Source organism: Cuculus canorus, chromosome 7, assembly GCF_017976375.1.
Source record: "Cuculus canorus isolate bCucCan1 chromosome 7, bCucCan1.pri, whole genome shotgun sequence".
Lineage (NCBI taxonomy): Eukaryota > Metazoa > Chordata > Aves > Cuculiformes > Cuculidae > Cuculus > Cuculus canorus.
The window spans coordinates 9,931,865-9,956,822 of record NC_071407.1 but is presented as its reverse complement, the minus strand read 5'-3'; the positions used below and the strand labels follow the sequence as shown (position 1 = coordinate 9,956,822).

Sequence of the window (24,958 nt, the reverse complement as noted above, 5' to 3'; positions counted from 1 at the left end):
ATTGCTGGATTTGCTGCATGCATGGAAAGCTTTCTTAGCACGTGCTGTCAGCCTGATGCTTTCCAAAAAGCACAAGGCCATTGTATATGCACAGACCTCTGGGGGAGAATGCACACAGAAGGGCTTCTCTTAAAGCTTTGCATTTATTGTGCATGCCTGAAAAGTTTACTGCCTTGCATTGCCAGCTCCAGTGTGTGATGACACAATGTGCGTACTGTGATTGCATTTAGGATTTCTTTACTCTTAAATTATTTTAGAATAACGTTTGGATACGGGTAATTATTTCCCCCTTTATTTTTATTCTATATCTCTTCTTACGTAGAGATTCAGACTTTCTTGTGTGAATTACATGGGTAAATTCCTCTTACCATAAACCAAGCTCATTCCTTCTTTTATTCCTTCATAACACTTTCACCTCTGTGTGTATCCCTCTCTGCCTGCTGTCAGTATCAGTGTCCTGTTACCATCTTTGCTGCTTAACTGCTTCCTTTAAATTATGGTCCATGTATTAAGGCCATTTTGGGGAGCGAAGGAAGGAAGCTACTTTAATTTCCTGCATATTTGCTAGAAGCAGTCATCCATTCTATCACTCTCTCCAGCCATCGCTGTATGGTATTATTTTGCCACGTTTCACTGATTTAGGTCAAGCAAAATGACTACAAAGATGTTTATCCATTTCCAGACAAGTACTGGAATATAGCCTAAGCACCATGTCCCAATTATTATTTGTACTTATCACTCTATTTCAAGCTTTCTACTATTTTTTCTGCAAGACATGTAGCTTTCTGTGAATAGCTTACTGCTTCTGAAAGATCAAATGAAGAATGTGCACGAGTATCATCATCCTTGGTCAATATTTGATAGATCTTAAAAACAAAATAGTAAAAGGATAAATTTCAATTTGGTTACTCCTGTTTACAAGTCCTCACTTCACTGTTTCTCCCTCTACCTGACTATTTTACAACCTGTTCATCAACTATGTAGCATGTGCTACAAACTAATTCCATTTTTAGTCATGTTAAAAAAAAACAACAATGATCCATCTCTCTGTGTCCCTGAATCGTATTTGCTGGTACATGCTTTGAACAGCCTCCTGTCCAAATGTTTGCAGCAAAGTGCTATAAATCACATGGTGCACTTTTATAGTGTCATGGGACAGCCGCAACTTTGCTAAATACCACTTTTCTGTGATGTTACACAGCAGACTTTTCTCTGTATCATAGCAATGACCGACAGTCATCTCAAAACTAATACCCTGGAGCTGGGAGATACTGTACTAAGGAAAAGCAAAAGGAACCTGAACCCTGAAGTTAGTGGTGAGTGGGTGGTGTTGGTAATTCCAGTGGCAGTGATTTAGCAGTGGCAGTTTGAAGATATAAAAATAAAAGGTTTCATGTAAATTTGTACAACTTTTCCTCTGTCAGTAACAGAGGAAACCGTACAAGGTTTCCCTCACTACAAGAAGGATGTTGAGGCTCTGGAGTGTGTCCAGAGAAGAGCAACGAAGCTGGTGAGGGGGCTGGAGAACAAGTCTGACTGAGGGAACTGGGGTTGTTCAGCCTGGAGAAGAGGAGGCTGAGGGGAGACCTTATTGCTCTCTACAACTGCCTGAAAGGAGGTTGTGGAGAGGAGGGAGCTGGGCTCTTCTCCCAAGTGACAGGGGACAGGACAAGGGGGAATGGCCTCAAGCTGTGCCAGGGGAGACTGGATATCAGGAAAAAAATTTTCAGAGAAAGTGTCATCAGGCACTGGCAGAGGCTGCCCAAGGAGGGGGTATCCCTGGAGGTATTTAAAAGACAGGTAAACAAGCTGCTCAGGACATGGTTTAGTGGCAGATAGGAATGGTTGGACTCAACGATCCAAGAGGTCTTTTCCAACCTGGTGAGTCTATGATTCTACGAAATATTTTTCTCCTTTTCCCTTCTCCCATCTGTACCAGTTAGTTTAATAAAAGGTGATACCTCTTTGTTTTATTGTTGGAGCTTATATTTAAGCTGAAACTGATATTTAGCAAATAAACCTCATTCAAACACTGCAGCAATTTCACTCTGGTTTACCTTTTTTTTTTTATTTTATCATAGCACCAGAGTTTCCTCCACCATCACCTGACATTCATGCAGTCACTTCTTCACTCAACTTCCTCAGAATGTTTCAACAACAAAAAGCATTTCTATTAAATAGTTATGTTTGGGAACTTCTCTATAATTTAGCTCCAAATACCCCACTACACCTATAGGTTAGGTTTCACATGTGTGATAAAAATAAGTACCTATAATATTTATTAGCTTTCTGTTTATAAAAAAATGTGCAAAACCAAATGTAATCTAATAAAATCTATCAGTTCAAATCCCCCTACAAAAAAAAAGCAGCACAGAAAAACCATCATGCTTTAATTTATTTTCATATTATATGTATCAAAAAGTCAATTACTAGAATATTTTTTAAACGGTACTTATAAAAGTATATGAATATACACATTATGAAATAGGTCATACAATTAACCTCACTGTTTGTAACCATCACCCTTATATGTTCTTACCTATGCTATGCAGAGGCACAATAATTAAGACCACAGTGTTTCGATGGAACACCATAGTCTTAATAGATCACTTTCATTTCTAACTTAGTGTAAGAGGAAAGTGTAGAGGAAAGTGTTTTTCTTCCCCATTCTTTTCTGAAGGGGTTGCATGACCTTTGTATACAGCTTCAAAAGAATACATTTATTTTAAGAACAAATAATGGAAAACTACCCCACTCCTCATGCTCTTCTCCAGTAAGCTCAGGTTTTTGACACAAGTGAAAGCGAGCATTCTAACATATACACACTTCAGCACTAATACATTATTCTTTTTCAAGACTGAACCAGTAGAAATTGTAAATGAAAGCTAAAATCAAAAGTATATGCCCTTTCTTTGTTCATGTGACATAGCTTTTTCTCAGTGGTTGTAAAGATGGCAAAGGTAATTTTTTAAGAAGACACCGTCTATCAAGTTTGTAAGGCTACACAACACTGAAAGTTATGGATAAAGTTAAAGAACTAGAAAAATATTTAAACTCGGGCTTTTAGAGAGCTTCCAGGCCAGTAATGGGGAAATAAAATAAGACAAAGATACAAAAAGCATGTTTAGCAATACTGATGTTAATATACCCTATAAAACCCTGGTGTCTTAATGATCATTTGTAGTACAGCATTTGAATTAGGCTTCTGAATCTAAATGTAAGGAAATTAAAATTAAGAATTTTGACCAAGAATCTGTAGAAGTGCCCATTCAGCAGAAAGGCTACAAATACAATTTAAACAATCATTTATCCAAGTAACTAAGTTTTGGTATCACCTTGATCTACCAGATATTCATCTATCATGGACTTGCCTTATGCAAAGTGGTCATTTAAGTTTTAAAAGGCAAACAGATGGGAGACTGAAGAAATGAGTTGAAGCAAAATTGCTGGAGGCAGGAACTCCTACTGTAAGTTGTTCTTAAGTTACAACAAAAATGTAAATCTAAAACGCAAGATGAAACTCTTGCCCCTTCTAAAACTGTGTACAAATCCCCAGCAATTATTCTTATTTTATGAAAAGAATCTTCGTTACTGAACACTTTTGTGCTTCAAAGATCCATCCTTTTTAATGCTTCCAACACCTTCAGAATTCAAAAGGTCATGCAAAATGGATAGCTACGGCACTGTTGATCCTTTTAGTTAATGACCATTTGTCTAAAAACAATTAAACAAAACACTCATTTTTCTTTCTGTTCTTTCCATGCATTTAAGCATTTTTTTTTTAAACTTTATCTCGAATTTGCATGGTTCTACAATGAACAATGTACATACATGCTGTACATTTTTGAAAGGCTCAGTTGTAAGCACATCTGCATCTCAGCTGATGAAATGAGTACAGTAGGATGTTTCCAAGCCTACTCATTTAGTATAAAATGCATTAATTTTCACTAGTGTTCTCCTAAGTCTAACATATACATTGCCTTTACATATTTTAAATATCTAATCCATATCCTTAGGATAACACATACCCCAATTATTGCTTTCTTAAGCAGAAGCAATAAAATTATTTCCATCAGATTTTTGATTTACTTAAAAAAATGACAAGTCAAATTACAGAAAATTAAGTGCTAGATTCTTTGTCATGGGAGAGGATTATATTACTTTGAGTTCAAAATGTGACTCTTAAGACCCAAAGCCTGTTAAAACACAAAAATGATGTGGAAAATAGCAGATCCTTCAAGTGAGCATTCACAACAGCCTAAAAAAGAAACCTCAGAAGGGACAGACTTCCCAACTCACTAATAATTAACCACTGTTTAACAAAACATCTTATTATAATAAATGTACAAAGCCTTATGCCAGTCTATTTTCTTGCTAAATAAAAATCCAGTTCTTCTGTTCTTTGTTGGGTGGAAGGCTGATCATTGGCGTCTCACCCAGGCATAAATTAAAAATGCCAGTCCCTCCTCCTAGCACACTGCATACTTGTTTCATTCCAAGGATTACAACCTCAGAGACATAGTATTCTCAGCAGCTGAAGCACTATGCTGTATACTCTGCCTGCGTATTATTCCTGCTGTACATCCAAAGGACTCAGTCTGCTTTCTGAAGGAATCTGAGGCCACTCTGTTTAAGCCTCTAAATTTGTACCAATCACAGCTTCATTTTTTCCCTTTGTTGGCACTGTAAAACCACCTGTACAGTTTAATGGGTGATAATTGAACCATAAGACAAGGAAAAAAACCAACAAAACGCAATCATCCTCTGGAAACATCAAACTAACAAACATAAATCATGTTTTCCATTGATGTGGGAAAACGTGGAACAAAAGCACATAAAAAGGGAGCAGGAAGTAGCAAGCAAGGAAAGCACCATCAGGAAAAAAATACACCAAAAAAACAAAGAGCTGATCCCTAGATGCTTGTTGAAAAGCACCATTAGCTCCCCAGAGGAGGAAGTCTGGAGACTATGGGCAGTACTGTCTTAGGTGCTACAACTACAGAGCTACAAGAAGAGACATCCACAGGTAGGACCATGAAGATCCCATGACCTCCGTTTTTTAACTTTTTAAAGGAGTCCCTGCTTATGCCATGACCCTATTTTTATGAAGATGAGAAATGTGTTCTCGTTGGGAACATGGTCCTAATAACTATCCAACATAAAGGGAACAAAACCCCTCTTTGGTTCTTAAACGTGCTTCATGTCTTTGAACAGAGAATCTGAGCTGGCTCTCAACTTTCTGGTAAACTTTAACGTAGGTTGGTGCTACAACTGTTTTATGAGCATGTGACACAGTTAAGCAAGCCATTTGGTGAACACTGCAACTTACCCTGTCTGCTCCCCACCCCTGCTTAGATTCTTTGCTGTGTAATAATGAGCTAAGCTCACATTACAGTGGATGAACTGGGAATGTGAATTTGTCTGCCCACCTATTTTCACGAAGCTTGTGGAAAATTAACTTTGAACTGTTTCTGCTCTGTCAAATTTAATCAAAAACAGCCAAGAAGTTCAAAATATCTTGAGTGTCAGTAGGGAGAGGCTGACAGAAAGGATTACTGTGCAGGAAAATTCAGCTGAAAAGTACATTCTTTCATAAAAACATTCTGTCAGCTCATTGCAGGGTTATGTATTTACTAGCTCATACAGAAACACACTCGGCAGATTGAAATATGTAAATCTTTGTCTTCCCAACCAGTTATCCCCATGTGATTACATTTTGTTAGTAGAGCCACAACGGGCAGTTTTAGGATTCGGGCTTCTTCCCATACTTGGCACTGCTCTCTATTTCCATCTCATTTCTCCTTGCACCTGGCAGCTCCTACCAGAGTGCTTACCAGCCAGCAGACACTGTGCAAATGAGAAATAGGAGAGCGAGTCATAGTAATTCAGTATTGTGCTCTCCCCTCTCTCCCCCAGTGTTCACAAGATCCTCCGGCTGCTGCTTTCCTAACCCAGCTGATAACAGCAGCCAGAAGAACTGAGGAGAGGCTGCAGGAAACAGCAAATCAGCTGGACACAGGCAAGGGAACAGAAGCAGCTACCAGTGAGGTTCACAGCTTTCCCCCATCAACACCCCCAGAGAAGAGCTGTGATGCCACCACAGCTCTTCAGACCTGCCCAGCTTCAGCCTCTGTGAGGCAGCAGGCAAATAACAACGTTTTGCATGTCAGATCCCATACATTAGATGGATCCATACATCGGTTTTGCATCAACTTTGGAGTTGAATCTGTGTATGCATAAGTGGAAATGAAACAGTAATTCTTCTTCGAATAAATACACAAGTGTAAATAGCTACAAATCACACCTTTCCTCCAATAACTTCACTGCTTTCCCCCAAACACTTCGACAGTATAAACTGTTTATACTTCAGAGACAAGTGCATATAATAGGTGTAGAGCTTGTTTTCAACACAGTAGAGAAATAACTACCTTGAACTTTCCACCTCCCACCTGCAATTCCTCCCAAAAAGAAACAATCGCAAGGCTAAACAGTGATTTAGCTGAATGGCTGAATGTTGGCACTGTAATTCACAACTTAGTACCGTGCTCACAGGAAAGAGTTCTTATGCATTCTTAATGACCAACAAAATTCATAGTAACAAACAACAATAAAAGGAACTTCTAATTTCCTAATCCTGCAGCTTTTCAACCTCTACCTCTGGAATCTTTTATGCTTTGGAAAAACCAAAACCAAAACAGTTAAGTTCTTTCCTTTCATTCTCTGCTGGAGAGATTTTATAGCAAAAATACAGTAGAGAATTTGTAACGCGTACAAAACGTAGTCAAACCAGACTTCATTGTGGTAACTGATTAACAGCCCTATTATTTATTAAGTGACCTCAGCACAAGATTTGTCTTTTAGTTTCGCCTTTAAGACTTCAATTCAGTTTTCTGCATCTTATACTGAATCTTCCAGGAAGACTAAAATTCACAGTCACCAATTTCTGGCTCTAACTCAGGAACATGTGTCCCTGTTGTGGAGAATAAGTCATCAGAATGCTTCAACAGAAAGCAAAGGTATTCTGAAAGACAGACAAAAGCAAGAAAACCAGCATGATATTGGTAGTAACTGGGTAACAGTACTTTTACTCTCCTATTCTTGTGAGGGAGTAAACAGACAGGTTTATACTGAAGGATAGTGCAAGGGAAAAGTAGAAAGTGATCCAGAACCCACTAAATTCAGTATAAAATTAAGCATCCACTCTAGGCTCTGAATAGTTATTCAGGGAGCAATATAACAAACTTAGATCACAAAAATCTGGTTAAAAAAAATCAGCAGCTCTGAGGAAGCATTTATCCCACTTTTTTTTTGTTTTCCCCTATAGACTCAATCCTATAAGAATGCTCAAGGCTCTGTAGTCGATAATCTGTGCTTGACTTCTTACAGGCAAGTGATCATGTTCATTAAATTTACATATGGATAAGCTATCCAGATTAAATTTGCTTACAAATAAAGCTGCAAAGAAAAACATAATGTACAAAGTTTTATTAAATCATAAGATCTGCAGCACGGAGTAGTACACACAGGTCTTGAAACAACTCATCCTATCCCCATCCTTGTGGATCTCACAGTTTTGCAAGTCACTGTTTTGGTTTATATTTTATGAACAGAGTCAACAGACCCCCGAAGAATTTCCTTTTCAAATCCCTCTGTACATTTTACTCCCACTTGTTCACTTTTTCAAAAGAGAGAGAGACACAAAACCCTGTGACTAAAAGGAATCAGATTAGCCTCAATAAATTAATGAGAGATGAGAATACTTGGCAAGTATAGAAACACACATATATTATCTTTTTCTTCCATGAAAGCTGATTCTTGGAAGCCTGACTTGCCAAAAGCACATACAGCATTTATTTGTGGTTCCCAAAACACCTTTTCATGCAGCTGTTGGGGGGAACTCTCAGTGCTATCTAGAATTAGATTAAATTAGATGAAAAATAGACCAGATCTAATTTGGCAAGATTCAAACAGATTCATATCGCTTAAGGGTGAACTCTTAAATTTAAGATAAAATAGCTGTTGCCATCTTCACAGATTTATGCCAAAAATACTGCCCATTTCTGATCTAAGGAACCTTCTCTCACTGATATATGATGAGCATTTCTCACTTTTTAGCTTCTGTGGCTTCTGAAGCAATGAAGAAACACGCAAGTCTTCCTTCAGGTTCTCCTTCCAGAGTCCTTCCTCATGTATTTATTCACCAAGATAGTGCTTGAGATTTGTGAAAAATAACATGGCTGGTGGGGTTTTTTTGTTTGATTACACTACAGAAATATTAGGAAGATACAAGGAAAGCAAGGTACCTTTTACTTAGTTTCTCCTATTCTGGTGGCATAGGATAAAATCACTTGTTTTGGGCAAAGGAAACAGTTTTGGAAATGCCCTGGAGAGAAATAATGTACAAGATTACTAGATACTGAAAAGAGACCAGTGATTTGTATTTCCATTATTGCATAAAGATTCAAACTACAGAATCACCCTGCCTCATACACACAAGAGTAAATAAAAACCCTTCTAACTATCCTATAAAAAGAGTGTGAAGGGCAGGAAGTCTTGGAAAAGAACTCAGATTGTCTAGGTGTGCATACAGGAGAAGGATAGTTTTTGAAAAGGGATAAAAAGTGCCTTCTTCGTAGATCCAAGCCCACCTGCAATAAGGGTCATTAATACCTGGTCACACAGCACAACTTTGGATTCTTAAAATTCAAGCTGAATGGTCATTTATATCTCAGGAACAATTAGGAGTAGTGTGTGTTTATATACTTCAATGCACTTTTACTTAGCCATATCCAGGCATGTCTACAACTACAAGGCAAAAAGGGAAGGGAGGGAATTCCCACCATAGAACCTGAGCCTATGTGCTATACTACCTTAAGTTAACAAGGGGATGAAGGATCCTCTCCTCTCCCTTAGCAGATTTGTACTTCGATTTATTTAAAAAAAAAATAAAAAAAAATAAAATAAATTAAAAAAAGATTGCAAACTCTTACTGAAGAGCAATCTAGACAAATCTTTGGTCACATACCAAGAATCAAGAACAGTTTTCAGAAAGTGATTCCAGATTTCTGGAATCAGGTACACAAATATAATTCATTAAAGTCTCCTTTTTGCCCATCAGCATTTTAAGTGTTTCATTGACTGTATTCAGTTTGAAGGGAAGGTCAATTTGCAAAACAGGCTGCAAAATAGGCTTCTCATCTTTCTCCCTGTTGACCTATTAAATAGGGTTAAGATCAGCAACCAACTTTTATAAGGCTTGATGGACAGTTTAGCGCCAGCAGTCCCTTGGGTATCTTTCTGGGATAGAGTTCAAAGTTTACCACCAAGCCATTTAATGTTGTATATTTTTGTAATCTTAAGGCTTAAGCCCACCATAACCTGGTTATGTTCATGCTTTCTCTCTGCTTCATGTCCTGGCTCTTCACTACACAGCAGACTTTTTTTTTTCCTCTGTTTGTTCACTTAGGGCTGCCTCCATTCAAACTGATTGTGGAGACAGAGGGAGAGAGGTGGAATGCAGCAAGTCCCCATCCCAACCCCCAGCTCTGAGATCTTTCCCTACTTCTTTTGGGTTGCAGTTACCTGGAAGGCTCCTCAGTTACATCACATCCATTATGTTTGTCACTTCTAACAAAGTGAAAGCACCCCAAAATTAGTTGGTACCTCTATAACAGTGTGGGATATTTATCATTAAGACAATTCAAAAATCGATTTCTACTAAATATTTTGCACTTTTAAACAGTAACTTTGTTTTAAGACAACCTCTGACCACAAGGGTTTATGATGTGCAGACCCCATTCAGGACCACTTTCAGGCCAGGCAGTGTGATGAACGTAGCACTGAGAATAAAGCCTGCACGAGCAGCAGTCATCTTCAAAATTCTTCTGAGGAATCAAAATGAGACTACGCAATATAAACATCCAATGTTCTGAGAGACAAGTGCAGACTGCTCTGTAACCACGAGAGTGAAAAGGATACACCTGAGCAGTTCGTGAGGATAAACATCATTGTCTTTAGGCTCGTGCAATTTGTACCTTGAAGCACTCTGAAGTCATTTCTTTAGAAGACTGATGTTCGGCAAGAGCATCAGAAAACCTGCAAAAATTAATGCAGTCCTGGATCGTTTATAATTCCTACCAAAACTATAAAGATTCTGAAGAGAGTGGAAAAACATGTAACATGCCAAAAGCATTTGTTTAAATCTGATACTAACTACTAAGTGCTGTGATGAGAGGGGGCAAGAAATACGAAGGGAGAAAATGCCTAGGATGTTTGAACTTTCTACGTTTAAAAGACTTCCTAACCAGAAACTGGGTGCAAGTCTCAAAATATTACACATGTTCTCAATTTCAAGACTTATTTTCACTTGTTCATCGGATTAAACACAGGAGAAAAATAATTTGTACACAAATGCAAATTGGATAACTTTCTGCTAGTAGTGAAACATCATTAAATACATATTTCTTGCATTTCAAATCATTTTGCTACAATTTAGTGAGGATTGATATTACAATGTTACCCTCTTCAATTTATTCTTCTAATGAGCATGCAATTTTCTACTTGGCTAATCATCGAAACGTGATTATGAAACGAGAATACACACATCACTGAATCTCAATTGAAGAACATGGGGCTCATTTATTAGAAGTTAGCCATGTCAGAGAAGTGAAAATAGATCCATGGAGTTTTAGTGCTGAACAGCGTAAAACATGATCAGTTTTCATAAGAGGTTGGTTTTTTAACCCAGGCTGTGGCAGGGGATGGGGAAAGAAGAAAAATTATCGCATCACATTCTTTCCTTTAGTAATTGTTACTTAAATTTATTGTTATTTTTAGTAATTATTATTTAAATATAAACTACATTCTTTCATAAGCAATAACAACCTATGGGTTTGAATAAAGATTTTAAAATCTTTATTAAGAAAATATTAAGTAATATCGCTACCTAATTTCTTTCCCTTTAACAGGTTTAACTGGCAGTGAAGTGAAACAATTCTCTAGATCAGTTTTCAAATTAAAGTAATTTTTTACAATTAGCCAGCATGCAATCTAGAGGTCTTTCCATCTTTAATAAAAGCATTCACTCTTTGTTAGATACTCCAACGAGTTTGTCCTTCAAAACCACCATGTATGAGTATACAAAGATCTGTTTTATCAGCATAACTGAAACAATACAAACATTTGTACTTGTTGTAAAATAAACTAATCATTAACCAGAAGAGTTACTAAAAATAGGAAAGGACACATCTTTTATATTTAGTGTGATCAGAATATCATAAAACTTCAGCCAGTACTTTAAGGAGATCAGTAGTTGAGACAGACAAAAGCCCTCCAGGCATTCAACAAGCTTTCTGACCCAGAGAATAATCAGCTACGTGGTAGGTACGAGCATCTGCCAGGAAAGCAGAGCAGAAGAAACTTTATGACAAGAGTGACAAACATGTACCATTGTAAGCAGGAGAGATCACAAACAAAGCAGCTGGTGAGCTGCCAGAGGGGGACTGACAAATCGGAATAAAACAGCCAGGACGTTCCTTTGATCAAGGGAAGCGCAAGACACCTACACATTGGCAGAGGTTTCTGGAGGAACTGCAGTCCTAGAGGCACTGCTCAGTCAGTCACGAGCAATAAAAACTCAGCGTCCACTTTTGCTCACTGGGCTCCATACTCGAACCACACTGAGAGAAGCAGTGCCTGTTTCTCTGTCTTAGGATCTATGTCCTCATTTCATGTTGCGTTGCCTGGTTGCACAGGACGCGATGCTAAACACAAAGGAAATACAGAGATCTTATTGTTGATGAATGCTAAGGGTTAAATAGCCAGGGTTAAAAACAGACAAGAAGAAATAAGTTTCAGGTGAGTGCTTGACAGCATTACTGCAAATCTCAGAGCAGAAAATGCTTTTCACCACATATCTTTAGTGAAAAAGTATGCATTCTTGCATTCCATATCTTGCACCAGTGTTGTGGATAGTCCTCTCTGCCTTGGCAGCCAGAGCAATGCTTTAGAGCATACAGCAGTCCCAGCAAGCACACAGCACGCTCACAGTAGTATTCAGGAGTTCACTGTAACGCTAATGCAGAGAAGAGTCAAGATTTCAGAGAAGAGAAAGTATTCCTAGTAAAATAAACCCAAGAATGGGCTCTCCCTTACAGGCTTTGTCTGAACAGACATTCAAATGCAACAGAATTACTTTTTAAATGCGTTTTTACTCAAGGACAGAGAGGAAAACAACATCAAGCAATGCAAGTTTTATCATTACCTAATCACTATGAATGAAAACAAAAAAAAATGATGCTGAAGTAGAGAAGGTTACTGTAACGTCCGTTACAAAGAGACCCACTCCATCACCCATAATCAGCTTCAAGATTTCTATCAATGTCAGCAGGTTTTTGAGTCCAAGCTTTGTTTGGCATGGTTCATTAAACATAAGGCTATTTCTTAATGCACAGTTTTCTGTTCCAGATTAGCTGCAATCAGAGCCAAACGCATTTAGGTATAGAGGGGGAACGGTGGCATCTACATCACAAGCAGTAAAAATGAACAATAAAGCTTCCACACAACCACGGAAGACAGCACCTGGAAGGGAAGGACTTTGCCAAAACCATCAGCTGAGCAACAAGGACTTCACAATAGTGCCAGCAGAGAGTGTATTCGGAATCACTGTCAATCCCAGATACTACCATCACCATTTCCCCTGGTCATTATATCACCTAAATGAGCATTCCACAACAGGAGTGGGTACTCTTAAGGTCTGTCATTAAGAGCAGCTGCATTCGATCCAACTCTGGTGACAACCACTGCCATTCAGCACCTATGAGAAGCCTCACTAGTCACCAGCTCTGCACACACAAGGGACAGAACCAAGTCCAATTCCTTAACAGCACAGACCCTGCCACAGTACAAAGAGTAGAGAACAGCAAACCAGTGAGTGACTGTGATGAATGGATGACAACTAAAGCCTGCGAGCTCATTAAATACACATGTAACTATATTTTAATTGAGGCACTGCTACAAAATAACAGAATTGTATTTTTTATTTCAGTCAGTGAAAGCAATCACAGACAGCAGCAGTCATACCACATTTTCTTTTCACCCTTTTGTTAGGGATAGTCACAGTAAAATTTACTACTACTTCTTAGCTGTTCCACTACTGCTATTTTCACAGAATGTACTATATGAAACTCACTGTAATGCGTGGACACATTTCCAGGAAGGTCAAACTTGTTTGTACATTATACTTAAAAATATACAACTTATATCAGTGCTTTCCAAAGTTCTTAAGGTTTAGAGTTTCCTGGCTTTTAAGGAATACTGTGTGTAATTTTAACTAACAAAAAAAAACCCAAAACCCTGAGCAAGGGCTTTGAGTGACTCGTACAGCTGGATTTGCTATACTTACATCATCCACAACAGTCACAGACAAGAACAAAGGGTTTTTACATAATAAAACACAAAACATTAAAAGAGGTTTAGTATTGAGAGTTTTTACAGATACTAGTGTCCTTCATGCAGAAAGCTTAATACGCTTATCACACTAAACTGCCAAACCCATCTACAGTGTGTGGAATTGGCACAACAATAAGCAGATGATGAAATTACAGGTGTCCAAGACAATTACTTCTCCTTCAGCGAAGCACTCTGAATGGTATTCTTTCATGTTGCTTAACAGTCCAGTTAAACATATGCGCTGGTTTTGGCCTGGATAGAGTTAATTTTCTTCATAGTAGCCAGTATGGGGCTGTGTTTCAGATTTCTGCTGGAAACAGTCCTGACAATGCAGAGATGTTTTAGTCATTGTTGGGCAGTGCTTACACAGAGACAAGGCCTTTTCTGCTCCTCCCTCCATTCCACCAGCAAGAAGGCTTGGGGTGCAGAAGAAGCTGGGAGGGGTACATCTTGGACCGTCCGACGACTAAAGGGATACACCATACCAAATGGTGTCATGCTCAGTATATAAAGCTGGTGCAAAAATATTTGTTGTTTTTAACCATAAACTTTAAAGTAGTATATCTCAGCTTAGAATAAAATTCATTAATCAAAATAATAACTGTCGGAATCCATGCATTTTTCCCAACAAGAAAAAAGTCTATCTACTCTGGTAGCAAAGAATCCTCGAGTCCTGGAACTGATGAATTCTTCAAAGGTGTTTTGAATTACTGCTTGGCTGTGGAAAACCTTCTGCTGCAGGACGTTTTCAAGATACTTGAAAGTGTGTTAATTGGCGAGAGAAAGGTCTAGTGAGTAAGCTCAGTGAAGCAGAGTTTTATAGCCCAGTTTGCGCAGCTTTTGCAGAGTCATTTGCAAAACATGCAGTTGGGTGTTGTCATGGAGAAGAACTGATCCTTGACCTATGGTGGACGTAAACCTTGCAGTTCTTGGTGCATTTTATTGATTTCCTCGCAATACTTCTCTGCTGTGATGGTTTTGCAAGCATTCAAAAAGTTGTGGCAGATTCCACTTGCCAACCACCAAACAGTGACCATAACCACTTTCTTGCAACGCAGCCTCAGTCTGGGAAAGTGTTCTGGTGTTTCACCTCAGTCTAGACACTGCATGAAATGTTATAGTTGTTTTATAAAGTCCATTTTTCATCACATGCCACAACACAATCAAGAAAACGATTTTGTTGCGCGAAGTAAGCCCAGAGAAGACTTCATAATGGTGATTTTTATTTTCATTCAGCTTGTGTGACAACCGTTTGTCAAGCTTTTTTGACTGTCTAGTTTGGTGCAGATGCACTTCAATACTGGCCCTCACTTGGTTGTTATCTATTGCAGAAAGACATTCATGATGCTCGTCATCTCAAGGCTCTCATTTCTGTTACAAGATTTTGGAACTAGCTGTACATTTGTTGATGGTCTCCATGCCACATGCTTGGCTGATATTCCTAGTAGCTTTCACTGCTTTATGTCCCCTTTTGAACCCTTTACAACAAAACTGCTCAAATTTGCTTTTTTTCAATCTTTAATTTGACAGTGTAATATAAAAAAGAATAAACAAGAAAAAAATCATTGGCATAAATAAGTAGCGCTCACTTAATGCTTTAAAAATTATAAGCTACATGAGCACAATTAAATAAAAATTTAATCCAAAATAAGCATCACAGTTTACAATGACAAAACCAGCAATTTTGCACCAACCTAATATTAAAAACTGTGTTTATTTAATTTTTCTAACTTGGACCCTTCCGAGTCTCTCCCCAATCCCACTGAGGGAAATGAGCAAGCATCCGTGTGGTGCTTAGTTGCCAGCTCTGGTTAGGTTACAACAACATACCATGCAGCTGATTAAATAAAATTATCATCCTTTAGACTCTTCCATTACAATACTTCAGTTTTGTTAACTGTAGTGCAAGCAGGGCATAAAAGAAACATTAACATAAAATGCAAGCACAAGTTTTATGGAATTTGCTGTGTAACTTATGAGTATCATTTTACACATATTCCTCTTGAGTAGATTATTTTAGTTGGCAAGATTCATCTATAGTGGATGTGTAAAACAGGTTCTGTTTAAGCTTTTTTGTCTCCTGTATCTAACCTTTGCAATAACCATATTTGGTGTATTTCCCTCCTCAACAGAGAATATATTAAAGCTTAGTATAAGGGTAGTGATTTTGTACATTCGCTTTTCAAGCTATATATCACTACTGAATATTTTCTTTTGTTCCAGCCTGATCAAGGGACTATTGTTTGACAACACCATGTTCTTTAACAAGTTCGTTAGGAAGATGGACACATTAAGGACAAGAGAAGGGGACAGCAGAAGAGACATGCATTTCATTATTATTACAATGCTGATAGCAACACATGCAGCATAAGATTGCTTAATCTCTTCAAAGGCATGTTGTTACTTACTTGTATCACAATAACAAGAATTCTAAACTGCTTATCACAATCCAGTGTAATTCATTTGCGGAACAAAGCATACCACTTTGAAAAGAGTTTAAATTTAGCCAAATAAATGAGGTTGTTTCTATCCAGTAAAACCAAAGATGTCACAATGAAACTATACAGCATAAAAACGAGTACACATTAAAGAGGGGAGAAAGAGCCTCATAGATAAGCAACAGTATTAAAGCTGCCAAGCATGGACAAGACAACTTTTAAAGGGCAGTTACATAAAACACTACCCAGAATTACGATTCTCTTGGAGAAAAGTTGTTTCTTTAGCTGTATCATAGACTTCCTGAAGACTGCTAATAAAATATGAAACACTAGTATGTCAGCAGTATCAGCATTCCAATTACTAAACCCATCCCAATTCACAATAATCAAAAATTGGTAGCTGAGGTTGTCCAGATGAGGCACAGGTTAAGAGAAATATTTGGAAGAGCGATTACAAGTGGTACAGAATTCCCCTGTCCTCTCCCACGCAAGCCCAGAGGAACGGTATCCACCAAGAGCCACGAATGGTGATGGAGAGGGGCAAGAAGGAATGTTAACAATCTTCCCCTTTTGACCCACATCAAGACTGAGATCACAAAGCAGCTTTGCAGGGATGGAGTCCATGAAAAGAAATACAGGCCACACACAGGAAAGTATGCTGAACTGACATAGACTGATGCACATGCATTCTTCCTTTTTTCTGGACTTGTTTGATTTATGACTCAATTAGAACAGCAGACTTTATAATCTCATCTTTATATTGATACTATTGCTATTTTTCATGAGACTTGATAGAACAGCTTCATTTCAGACTTAGTGACCCTCTTATTGCTAGTCCCAGACTTCTCCAAGCATCGTACAAAATGCAGGTAAACACATCACTATTTTGTAAACCCTTCCAGAAAGATACTGGTTCTAGTGAGTTCCCCGAGAATGCAGCATAAGCTCCTGCATGAGGGTCATTGCAAAAGTGTAATACTCTTCAGACCTGTTGTGTAATTTCTGAATGTCTTTAGCTTGCCATCTCGGACACTTCGATTTTAAACGAGGCTGTGCTTATTTATGAAACATTTCATCACAGAAATCAGAGGAAAGTCTCAACGTATTTATGTAACATCTTCTGCAGCAATAAAAACAGGTAGAAAAAACCTTGTCCTGCTCTCTTACTGCTCCCTGCCACAACATCAGTACAGTCCATGTTTCGTCAACTACAGAAACTTTTCAAAACTGTGGTGTTCACCAAAATGACTAAAGGCTGAAAAAGCAAACCCTGTATCAAGATAGTAAGGAAAAGAAATAACTTCAAGAACAAAAGTACCTTACTGAATTAAGGTCATTAGACGAAGTGATATCAGAGGGAAGGAAGACAGAAGACAGACAAGGTTTTTAATCAAAGTATTGCAAGGATCACTGGAGCACAGTAGATTTGATGCATCAAGGGAAGGAAAGGAAAAAAAAAAAAAAAGAAAGAAAAATCACAGAAAATACAAAATTCTCTTCTGTGTCAGGGTACTTAGAACCAAGGCAGGCACTGGAATGAGATGTTGAAGCTACAGGTTGAGGTCCCAATTGAGGATACAAGCACCAAGTCTAAGACAAGCGAGTCTCCAGTTGAGCCTTCTGAGTTACATATGGTTCTGAATATAAAAGGTGAGCACAGGCACTGGCTGGTGCTGTTCTACATAGCAATTTTATTAGAGGCAGATGCCATTTAGGAGATTCTTGCCTTTTCCTTATTCACTCTAACTTGTTCCCAGCAGAGGCTCCTACCCCAGAGTAAGGCTGATACACGCATTTGCAAAGTCATGACCTGTGAAATTATTTGCCTCCTCAGACACACGCGTATTCACTCTCTCTGCAGTATTCTTTGAGCAGGAGCAAGCAGAACTAAGGTGTAGAGGAAGAAAGGAAATTGGCTCTGCTGTCAGAGATTAAAAACACTGAATCACACATATAGATCATTCACCTACAAATGGGAGTCGCATCTGTGACACAACAAGCTATTACTTGCAAAAATAAATGTCACTGAAGGATTAAGTCCACATCCTGAAACACGCTTGACTTGTTCCCATCTTCATCAGGCTGCAGGTATGGTACTTTAAGAACTTGAGTTTAATTCCCCCAATAAAGTAATGAAGGCTTATGAGGCTGTGTAGAAAAAAAAGTAGAGACAGCTTCTTATTCAACAGTGTGAATGTGGTGAGGCAAAGTATGCCATTACACAGGCTGGGGTTAAATATTATTAAAAGCAAGCTGCCTATGCTGCCTCGGTCAGGGCCCAGAGGAGCGGCTCCACACTGTACTAGAAGGGACACTGAAAGCGAGAACTCTGGGCATGTAGGTGCAGATTAAAAAACAAACACATTAACTAAAAGTTTAAGGCCAGATATTTAGAAGGCATGCGGATATTGAACTTTTTCTAATTTCAAGCCCAACAAAACTTAGAAACACAATCACTTCATAACTATTATATCTGGAGTCTCCAACAACCTTAGGAGCAAGCCTAGGTGCATATAATGGTTCTCTGGGGAAGGGTCTTAAGAGGCTGTTAAGAGTATCTTTAATCTTTGTCTTCCTTTATCTCAGCATTTACCACACCTTAAAGGCAACTTGCTCCACAGATCTCAGTGATATACGTACCAGTTTCTGTACCTCAGATGTTACACAAAGGTGTCATACGACTAGAGATACGGGGCAATAGCATAAGTACTGGACCTAACTCTCTGATGAGAGTTAGTCATTTACAGAAATGCCTAAGATATCTACAAAAACAAAAGAAAACCAAACCCACCACCAAAATAAAGCACATGTAACTTCTCTTTTTAAGTAAATTCTAAAACCCATACTAAGCCTCCCTCTTTTTTTATTTTTAATAAAAATAAAGCAATAAATGTTGACAATAAAATGTTTTCCTTTATAGAAGAACACTGAGGTCACTGGAAGGTAAGCAATGAATAATTTTAAGCTTTGAAAGAGTTACCAAATTAATTAATTCCTATAGATTTTCCTTCAAAGATTATTGTGAAGTCACTACTAACCTCTTCCTGAACACTTATCATGATTATTACTATATGTTATTACTGTTATTTTTTAATATTACAGAATACTTCTACCTATAATTTGTTGACTCTTCTTCAGTCTTCTTTCTTTCCCTGAATGTAATATTGATTGTTAGAACAGAAGGCCAGCTGGCTCTTTTTATGTTAAGTTGTTAGTGCTTTATTATACCCCAAAGATATAATTTGAAGAGAATGCTAGGGTCACTCAGCCTCCTACCCTACCTTTGCCCGATTCACAACACTCATTCATTACCTCCTCACCCAACTACCTCAGCAAACTTTACCTATCAATCTCCCAAATACCTTCATAAAAGCATCAGTCCTGCAGTACAAAAGCAAAGCTGTCTGCTTCTTGGGATTCCTCCCCAGCACAAACAGAAAGTTCCAAAGTAAGGGGAAAGAAGTGAAGAAACAAGGAAGATTCTAATCACTCAAATTAACTTACTTAATAAGCAACACCTGCAGTTCTGCCGCTCATCCCCCCCCCCCCCCCAGGAGCCTTGCTTTCCCATTACAAGAGCCTGACTTTCATGCTTTTCAATATCTGTGGTGGATCCATATACAGACCAGACTCATGTCAGCACCAAAACGAAAAGCTAATACTAACTATAAGGTTTTCAGCTTTGTCAGTTCTAGGCTGGTGTGAGTGAGACTTATTTGCACAGTAAATTTCTTTTAACCAGTCCTAAAGCCGAACAGGTGTTTGAGGAAACTCAAACTGAACTGCTCTATTGCCCGAGGCTGCACTAAACTATTGAAGTGACAGAAATGAGTCCGAAATTACAGAGTAGAAAAGATTAAATAAAATCTGCCTCTCCGAAAAGTGAGGACGAGAAACAGAAAAGCAGACAATCTTCTAAGAGCAAGAGACACACAATGAAAATCTACAGAATAGTAAACTGAGGCAAAAATATTTGCATATAATGTTTCTAAGAAAACTAAGGCTCCCCATTGCAGAGGACTTCAGATTTCTAACTTTCAAATTCAGAAGAAAAATAGAGACAGCTGCATGAACATCTTTCTAATGCTAAGCAATTCCTCACCAAATGCGTAATCGGCACCTTCAATAGGGTAACAAGGAAGAATTCCGACTCCAACAAACTAAAGCAGAACTTCTGTTGATTATTAGGTCAGGCTGTGGTCATTCATAACCTTTCCAATTTCTACTTTTCATAGAGCAAACTAATTGTCATGGAAGCTAGAGAATCTGTATTCCTTTCTTTAAAAGAGAAAACCAACACACTTAAAATACAGTACTAGTAACAGCAGCATGCAAAGATCATAAAACTAACCTACATCTGTTCTACATAAGGTCTGAATATGACCTCTATTAGGATTGCTTTAAAAATACTTTACAAAATAGATGCTATATCACAGATTTTAAAACCTAAAATCAAGTCTCTGTAAAGACTCTCAGTGAGCAAGAAGCTCTATGACATGCATATGCTATCAACTACTCTGTCATTGCAGAATGTTACTTTAGTTTCTCCTACTGAAAGGAGCTGTCATCACAACCTGCTTAAAATAAGAGAAGATAGGTGTAGAAGCTCAGCCAGTTCTTCCTTTAGCACCAGCTGACTACAGCTTTACAGAACTCCTTTCATCAGGGCCATAACATTTTCTAAATCATTATCAGATGGAATCAATAACACATACTGATAAAGTCATGATGCATACACCAGATATTATATGGAAACTTTGAACAGTTTCTCCTTTGAAGGACACCAACCTAAGTACGACCTTGGAGAATAACTTTCAAAATTTTAAGAGACTGAAGGAAATATGGTACCTTTTTCTCTTCAGTGGGAACAGAAATTTTAAATCTATATAATAGTTACTTAATTATATTGCAATTTCTTCTAATATTAATTTAATTTTTGTGGGATTTCACAGGGGATCATAGAAAGAGAAGCAGCCACTACCCTAAGACTAAGCAGGATGGTTTTTGCTCAAGACTACTAAAACTATGCAAGACTGTAAGAGTGCACAATCATCACATGAACAATGAGGCAATGATTGACAAAAGCAGGGCAAGGTTCCTCAGAATTTTACCATCACACTAGTCAATAATTTCATAAAGCAATTTTCTTGTCCTCTTTGTCCCATTTTTCTCAAACTGTAACACATCCTCTGTACGCAGCCATCCTGCATCCCAGTGGTAAGGACAGCAGAACCAAAGTGCAAGCAACAAATGTGAGAGCAACAAATCTTTCAGAGAAGAAAGTGATAAAATCCAAGCTTATCACATCCAAATAAAAAATAACATTTAGAACTATTTTGAAGGATTTGTTTTGAAAAATTCAAACTTCAAAATTCTGCATTTCCTTCTTAGACTTGTCAACATCATAAATACCTGTTTAACATTATGCATTTCAGCATTCAAGCGTAAAACCCACAGAAATACTTTATACTGGCCTCATGCCCCAGGTTCTATGCGTCTCTGAAAAACACTAAGTGCCATGGGCTGTTTAAAAGAAAACTCTGGCCAAGTCATTGTCAAACTCCCTCAAAGAGCTAATGAAACTTTGCATGATTAAAGATTGCAAAACCATGCTTTTCTCAGAAATAATGCAACATGCCAGGTCTTATTTTGTCATTTTGAGAGCCGCGCCTACAGGAGTACAAGTACCATTGTCAACAGTTTACATGGGAAATAGTCACACTTCAGAAAACAGAGTGGCAAAAATAACTTCTCCTGGGTAATCAACCACTGGATTAGTATGTCAACAGTTCTTACCTTGTGTCAAGAGTGCTGAGTTTTGAGAAACAGTATGTAAGAACAGAATTCCAAGAACTTCAGAAGAAAGTTAAACGGATAAAAATATACGATAAAACCAGAATAGATATATATAGGCAATTTCCTACCACTACTAGCACTTGTCTAAAACTGAGACTCAAGTAGTCTGATCTGTATACTACACAAACAGGGAGTACGGTGGGGCTGTTTCTTTTTTTAAACTACAGAGCTACTATTTTCCCCAAAGTTTTCAATGACTGAAGAAAGTTCAGGTTTATTATGTTTTTCAGAGCAGCTATGGTTAGAGTTGCAGTCTTACAAATCACACTCAGAAGCTCATTCTGTGAAATAAATTTTCAACTTCGAAAGTAATTATTTTTGGTATGTGAAAATAACATGGCTTTCCTATCTGAGCAGTTTGGGGTTTTTCTTCCTCTGTATAACAGTATGACCACTGTCTCCTCTCTTTTTTTTCACCAATGCCTCAGTTTTAAGTTAAGTGTCAAGAAAAGTATAAAAGTTTCTCATGTCTAAAATTCCAAGTGAGTTCTTCTACAAGCCATAGATAAACCCCAAACTTCCAGTACTGTAAGTTGGTTAGATGCAAGCACCACCTGAAAAGTTTATAGTCTGATCTAACAGTCTTCTCAAACCAACAAGACATCTGCTGCCCTTGATGGTTTGAGACAATCAGACTCCAGAGGACAAAGCTGAACCTCCCCAACAGCCCAGATGTAACACAGGCAGCTTGGAAGCTGAGGACAAGTCACCTTAAGGACTCAGTGCTTCAATACTTTCAACGTAGGCTAGGTTACAAACCTTTTGGAATAAGTTTGGAAGCTGCCCACTTTGTGAACACACAAAAGGTCACATTTTCCCCGTTTATCCTTGAGCCAGCTGTTGGAAGAAAAGAAGCAAAAATGCCCAGAGTACCAATACCGCAATAAGAAGTGTCATCTTCACATCCTAGGAGCTGTCCTTCAAACACATATCTCATGAAATGCAGAAGCGATGGGCAACGGGAACAGCAGCTTGTTGAGCCAGAACTTAGAGAACTAGGCTGCCAGAGCGGCGCTTTACTTCTAACTGATCAGTCCGCTTGGGGTGTTAATTTACATTCCATTTTAAAGTATGAATGCTGGACAGATTTGAGGGAGAAACGGGAGAAACCAAAGCATTCTACAGTAACAGTGATAACTGCACAGAGAAGATGGGATAGTAAGTATTCCAAGTAGCAGCAAAACTGGTGTTAAAAGTAGGGAGGTTTAATGGTTCAAAAAGATATCAACTTTACCAAAAAAAAAAAAAAAAAGGGGGAACAAAGGATAAAGCTTATTCACCCTTGAATAATTATATCTTTAATCTTACAGTTTTCAGTTTTAGTTTCAGGAGTTCTGGGCATCTAGCCCCAAAAAAAAAAAAAAAAAGAAAAAAAAAAACCCAAACCAACAACTTCACATTTATCATAGTTTCTCAATTCCTTAAAACTTACTTCTACTGGGAAAAGTGTCATTTTGCTGGTCACACATTGTGTAACAGGCCAAAATGTGCTCTTTCTCTCCCCTGAGAACGCAAATCTTTGCAGTTAAAGTTGATTATGCCATTAGTGTTCAGCTGGAAGAACGCTGCATCAGTCGACTCACTCGTGACACAAGGCAGTGTTTGTTGGAGCAATAAACAGAACACGATTCTGTTGGCTACTTAAGTGACACACAAGGCTCCTTCACCCAACCCTGGGACCTGGATCTAATCACTGTGGAGAAGACTGGGGAGGAAACCAACCCCTATGGCCATCTCAGCTGTTGTGGTGGAGCCTTCCACCTGCCCCGCTCTTAGCAAAGGCGGCGCTGAGGCCAGTTTGCCGCAGGTGCCCCTTCATTGCTCCCCAAGCGACAGGGTACGAGCCCACCACCGCCTTCCCCAGGGTGGCCCACAGGCCCGTACTGCCAACTGGGTGAGGATGGAGACACTCCAGCCCTTAACCGAGCGGGTTTCCAACCTCTATCCAACCAGCATGTCACCGTTTCGTGACTGAGGTGTGAAAAACAAGCAAGCCAGACACGCAAAGTGCATGCAACACCCTAACTCGTCACCAGCACTTTGAAACACCTTCACAGAACACAGAATAGAATCATAGAATTACGAGATTGGAAAAGACCTCTGAGGTCACCGAGCACAACCGAACCCGTCCGCTACTGAGCCATAGCCCTGAGCACTTCATCTTTTACACACCTCCAGGGACGGGGACTCCATCACCTCCCTGGGAAGTTGTTCCAGTGCCCGATAACCCTTTCAGTGAAGAAGTTTGTGCTAACGTCCCCTCTGAAGCTGCCCTGGAACAGCCCGGGACCATTCCCTCTCGCTTGTTACAAGAGGCGAACGCCCCCCCGGCCGCCCCCCCTCATCCCCAGCAGCACCAGCATCAACGCGGGGTCGCGGCGCTGGTTTAAAACACGGTTTTATCCTCTTTTCAGCCCAGGAGACGCAGAGCGGAGCGACCCATCCCGCCCGGGCAGGGCAGCGGGGCTCCCGTTCCCGGAGAGAGGAAGAAAAAGAGGAGGAAAAGCAGAAAGCGCCGCTTGTGCTGCCCGAGGGCGGCGGAGCGAGGGATGCGCGCTCACCTGGTCCCCGCCGCCCCGTCCCGCGGCACGGGAGGAGGAGGAAGAGGCCATGTTGCAGCTCTCCCAGGCACCTCGCCTCGCCCAGCGCGGGGGCAGAGCCGTGCCGGGCTCGCCCCCTCCGCCCCGCAGGTGGTGCCGAGCCCCGCGGCAGCCGGAGAGGCGGGCGCGCCCCGTCCCGCCCCCATCGGCGCCCCGAGCGCTGCCCCGCGCCGCTGGAGCTCCGAACTGCCCCCGCAGGCAGCCCGGCTGCCCTGCCTTACGACTTCAATAGCTAAGCAAGAGCCGCGGCTCGGGGCCGATGAACCGTGGGCTGAAAGCAGCGGCACGAGGTTTACCGAGGCCGAGTGCCGGGTCCTGCCCTGGGGACACAACAACCCCGTGCAGCTACAGACTAGGAGAAGCCTGGCTAGAAAGCTGCCCGGAAGAGAGGGACCCGGGCGTGTTGGCTGACTGAACGTGAGCCAGCAGTGTGCCCAGGTGGCCAAGAAGGCCAATGGCATCTTGGCTTGGATCAGAAACGGCGTGGCCAGCAGGTCCAGGGAGGTTATTCTCCCTCTGTATTCGGCGCTGGTGAGACCGCACCTTGAGTACTGTGTTCAGTTCTGGGCCCCTCACCACAAGAAGGATGTTGAGGCTCTGGAGTGTGTCCAGAGA

The 24,958-nt window shown here is 39.7% G+C and overlaps 1 protein-coding gene across 1 annotated transcript in view; it reads right to left on the bottom strand.

The window, feature by feature from the left end:
- The window catches only part of ANK3 (ankyrin 3), a 368,949-nt gene extending 344,537 nt beyond the window's left edge, over positions 1–24,412 (bottom strand). The window contains exons 1-2 of the mRNA XM_054071749.1: positions 24,305–24,412; positions 10,035–10,095 (exon numbers count right to left, since the gene is read on the bottom strand). Coding sequence (XP_053927724.1) covers positions 10,035–10,055 — 21 coding nt within the window. The 5' untranslated portion in view covers positions 10,056–10,095; positions 24,305–24,412. The remainder of the gene's footprint in view (positions 1–10,034; positions 10,096–24,304) is intronic.
- Positions 24,413–24,958: the final 546 nt, after the last annotated feature.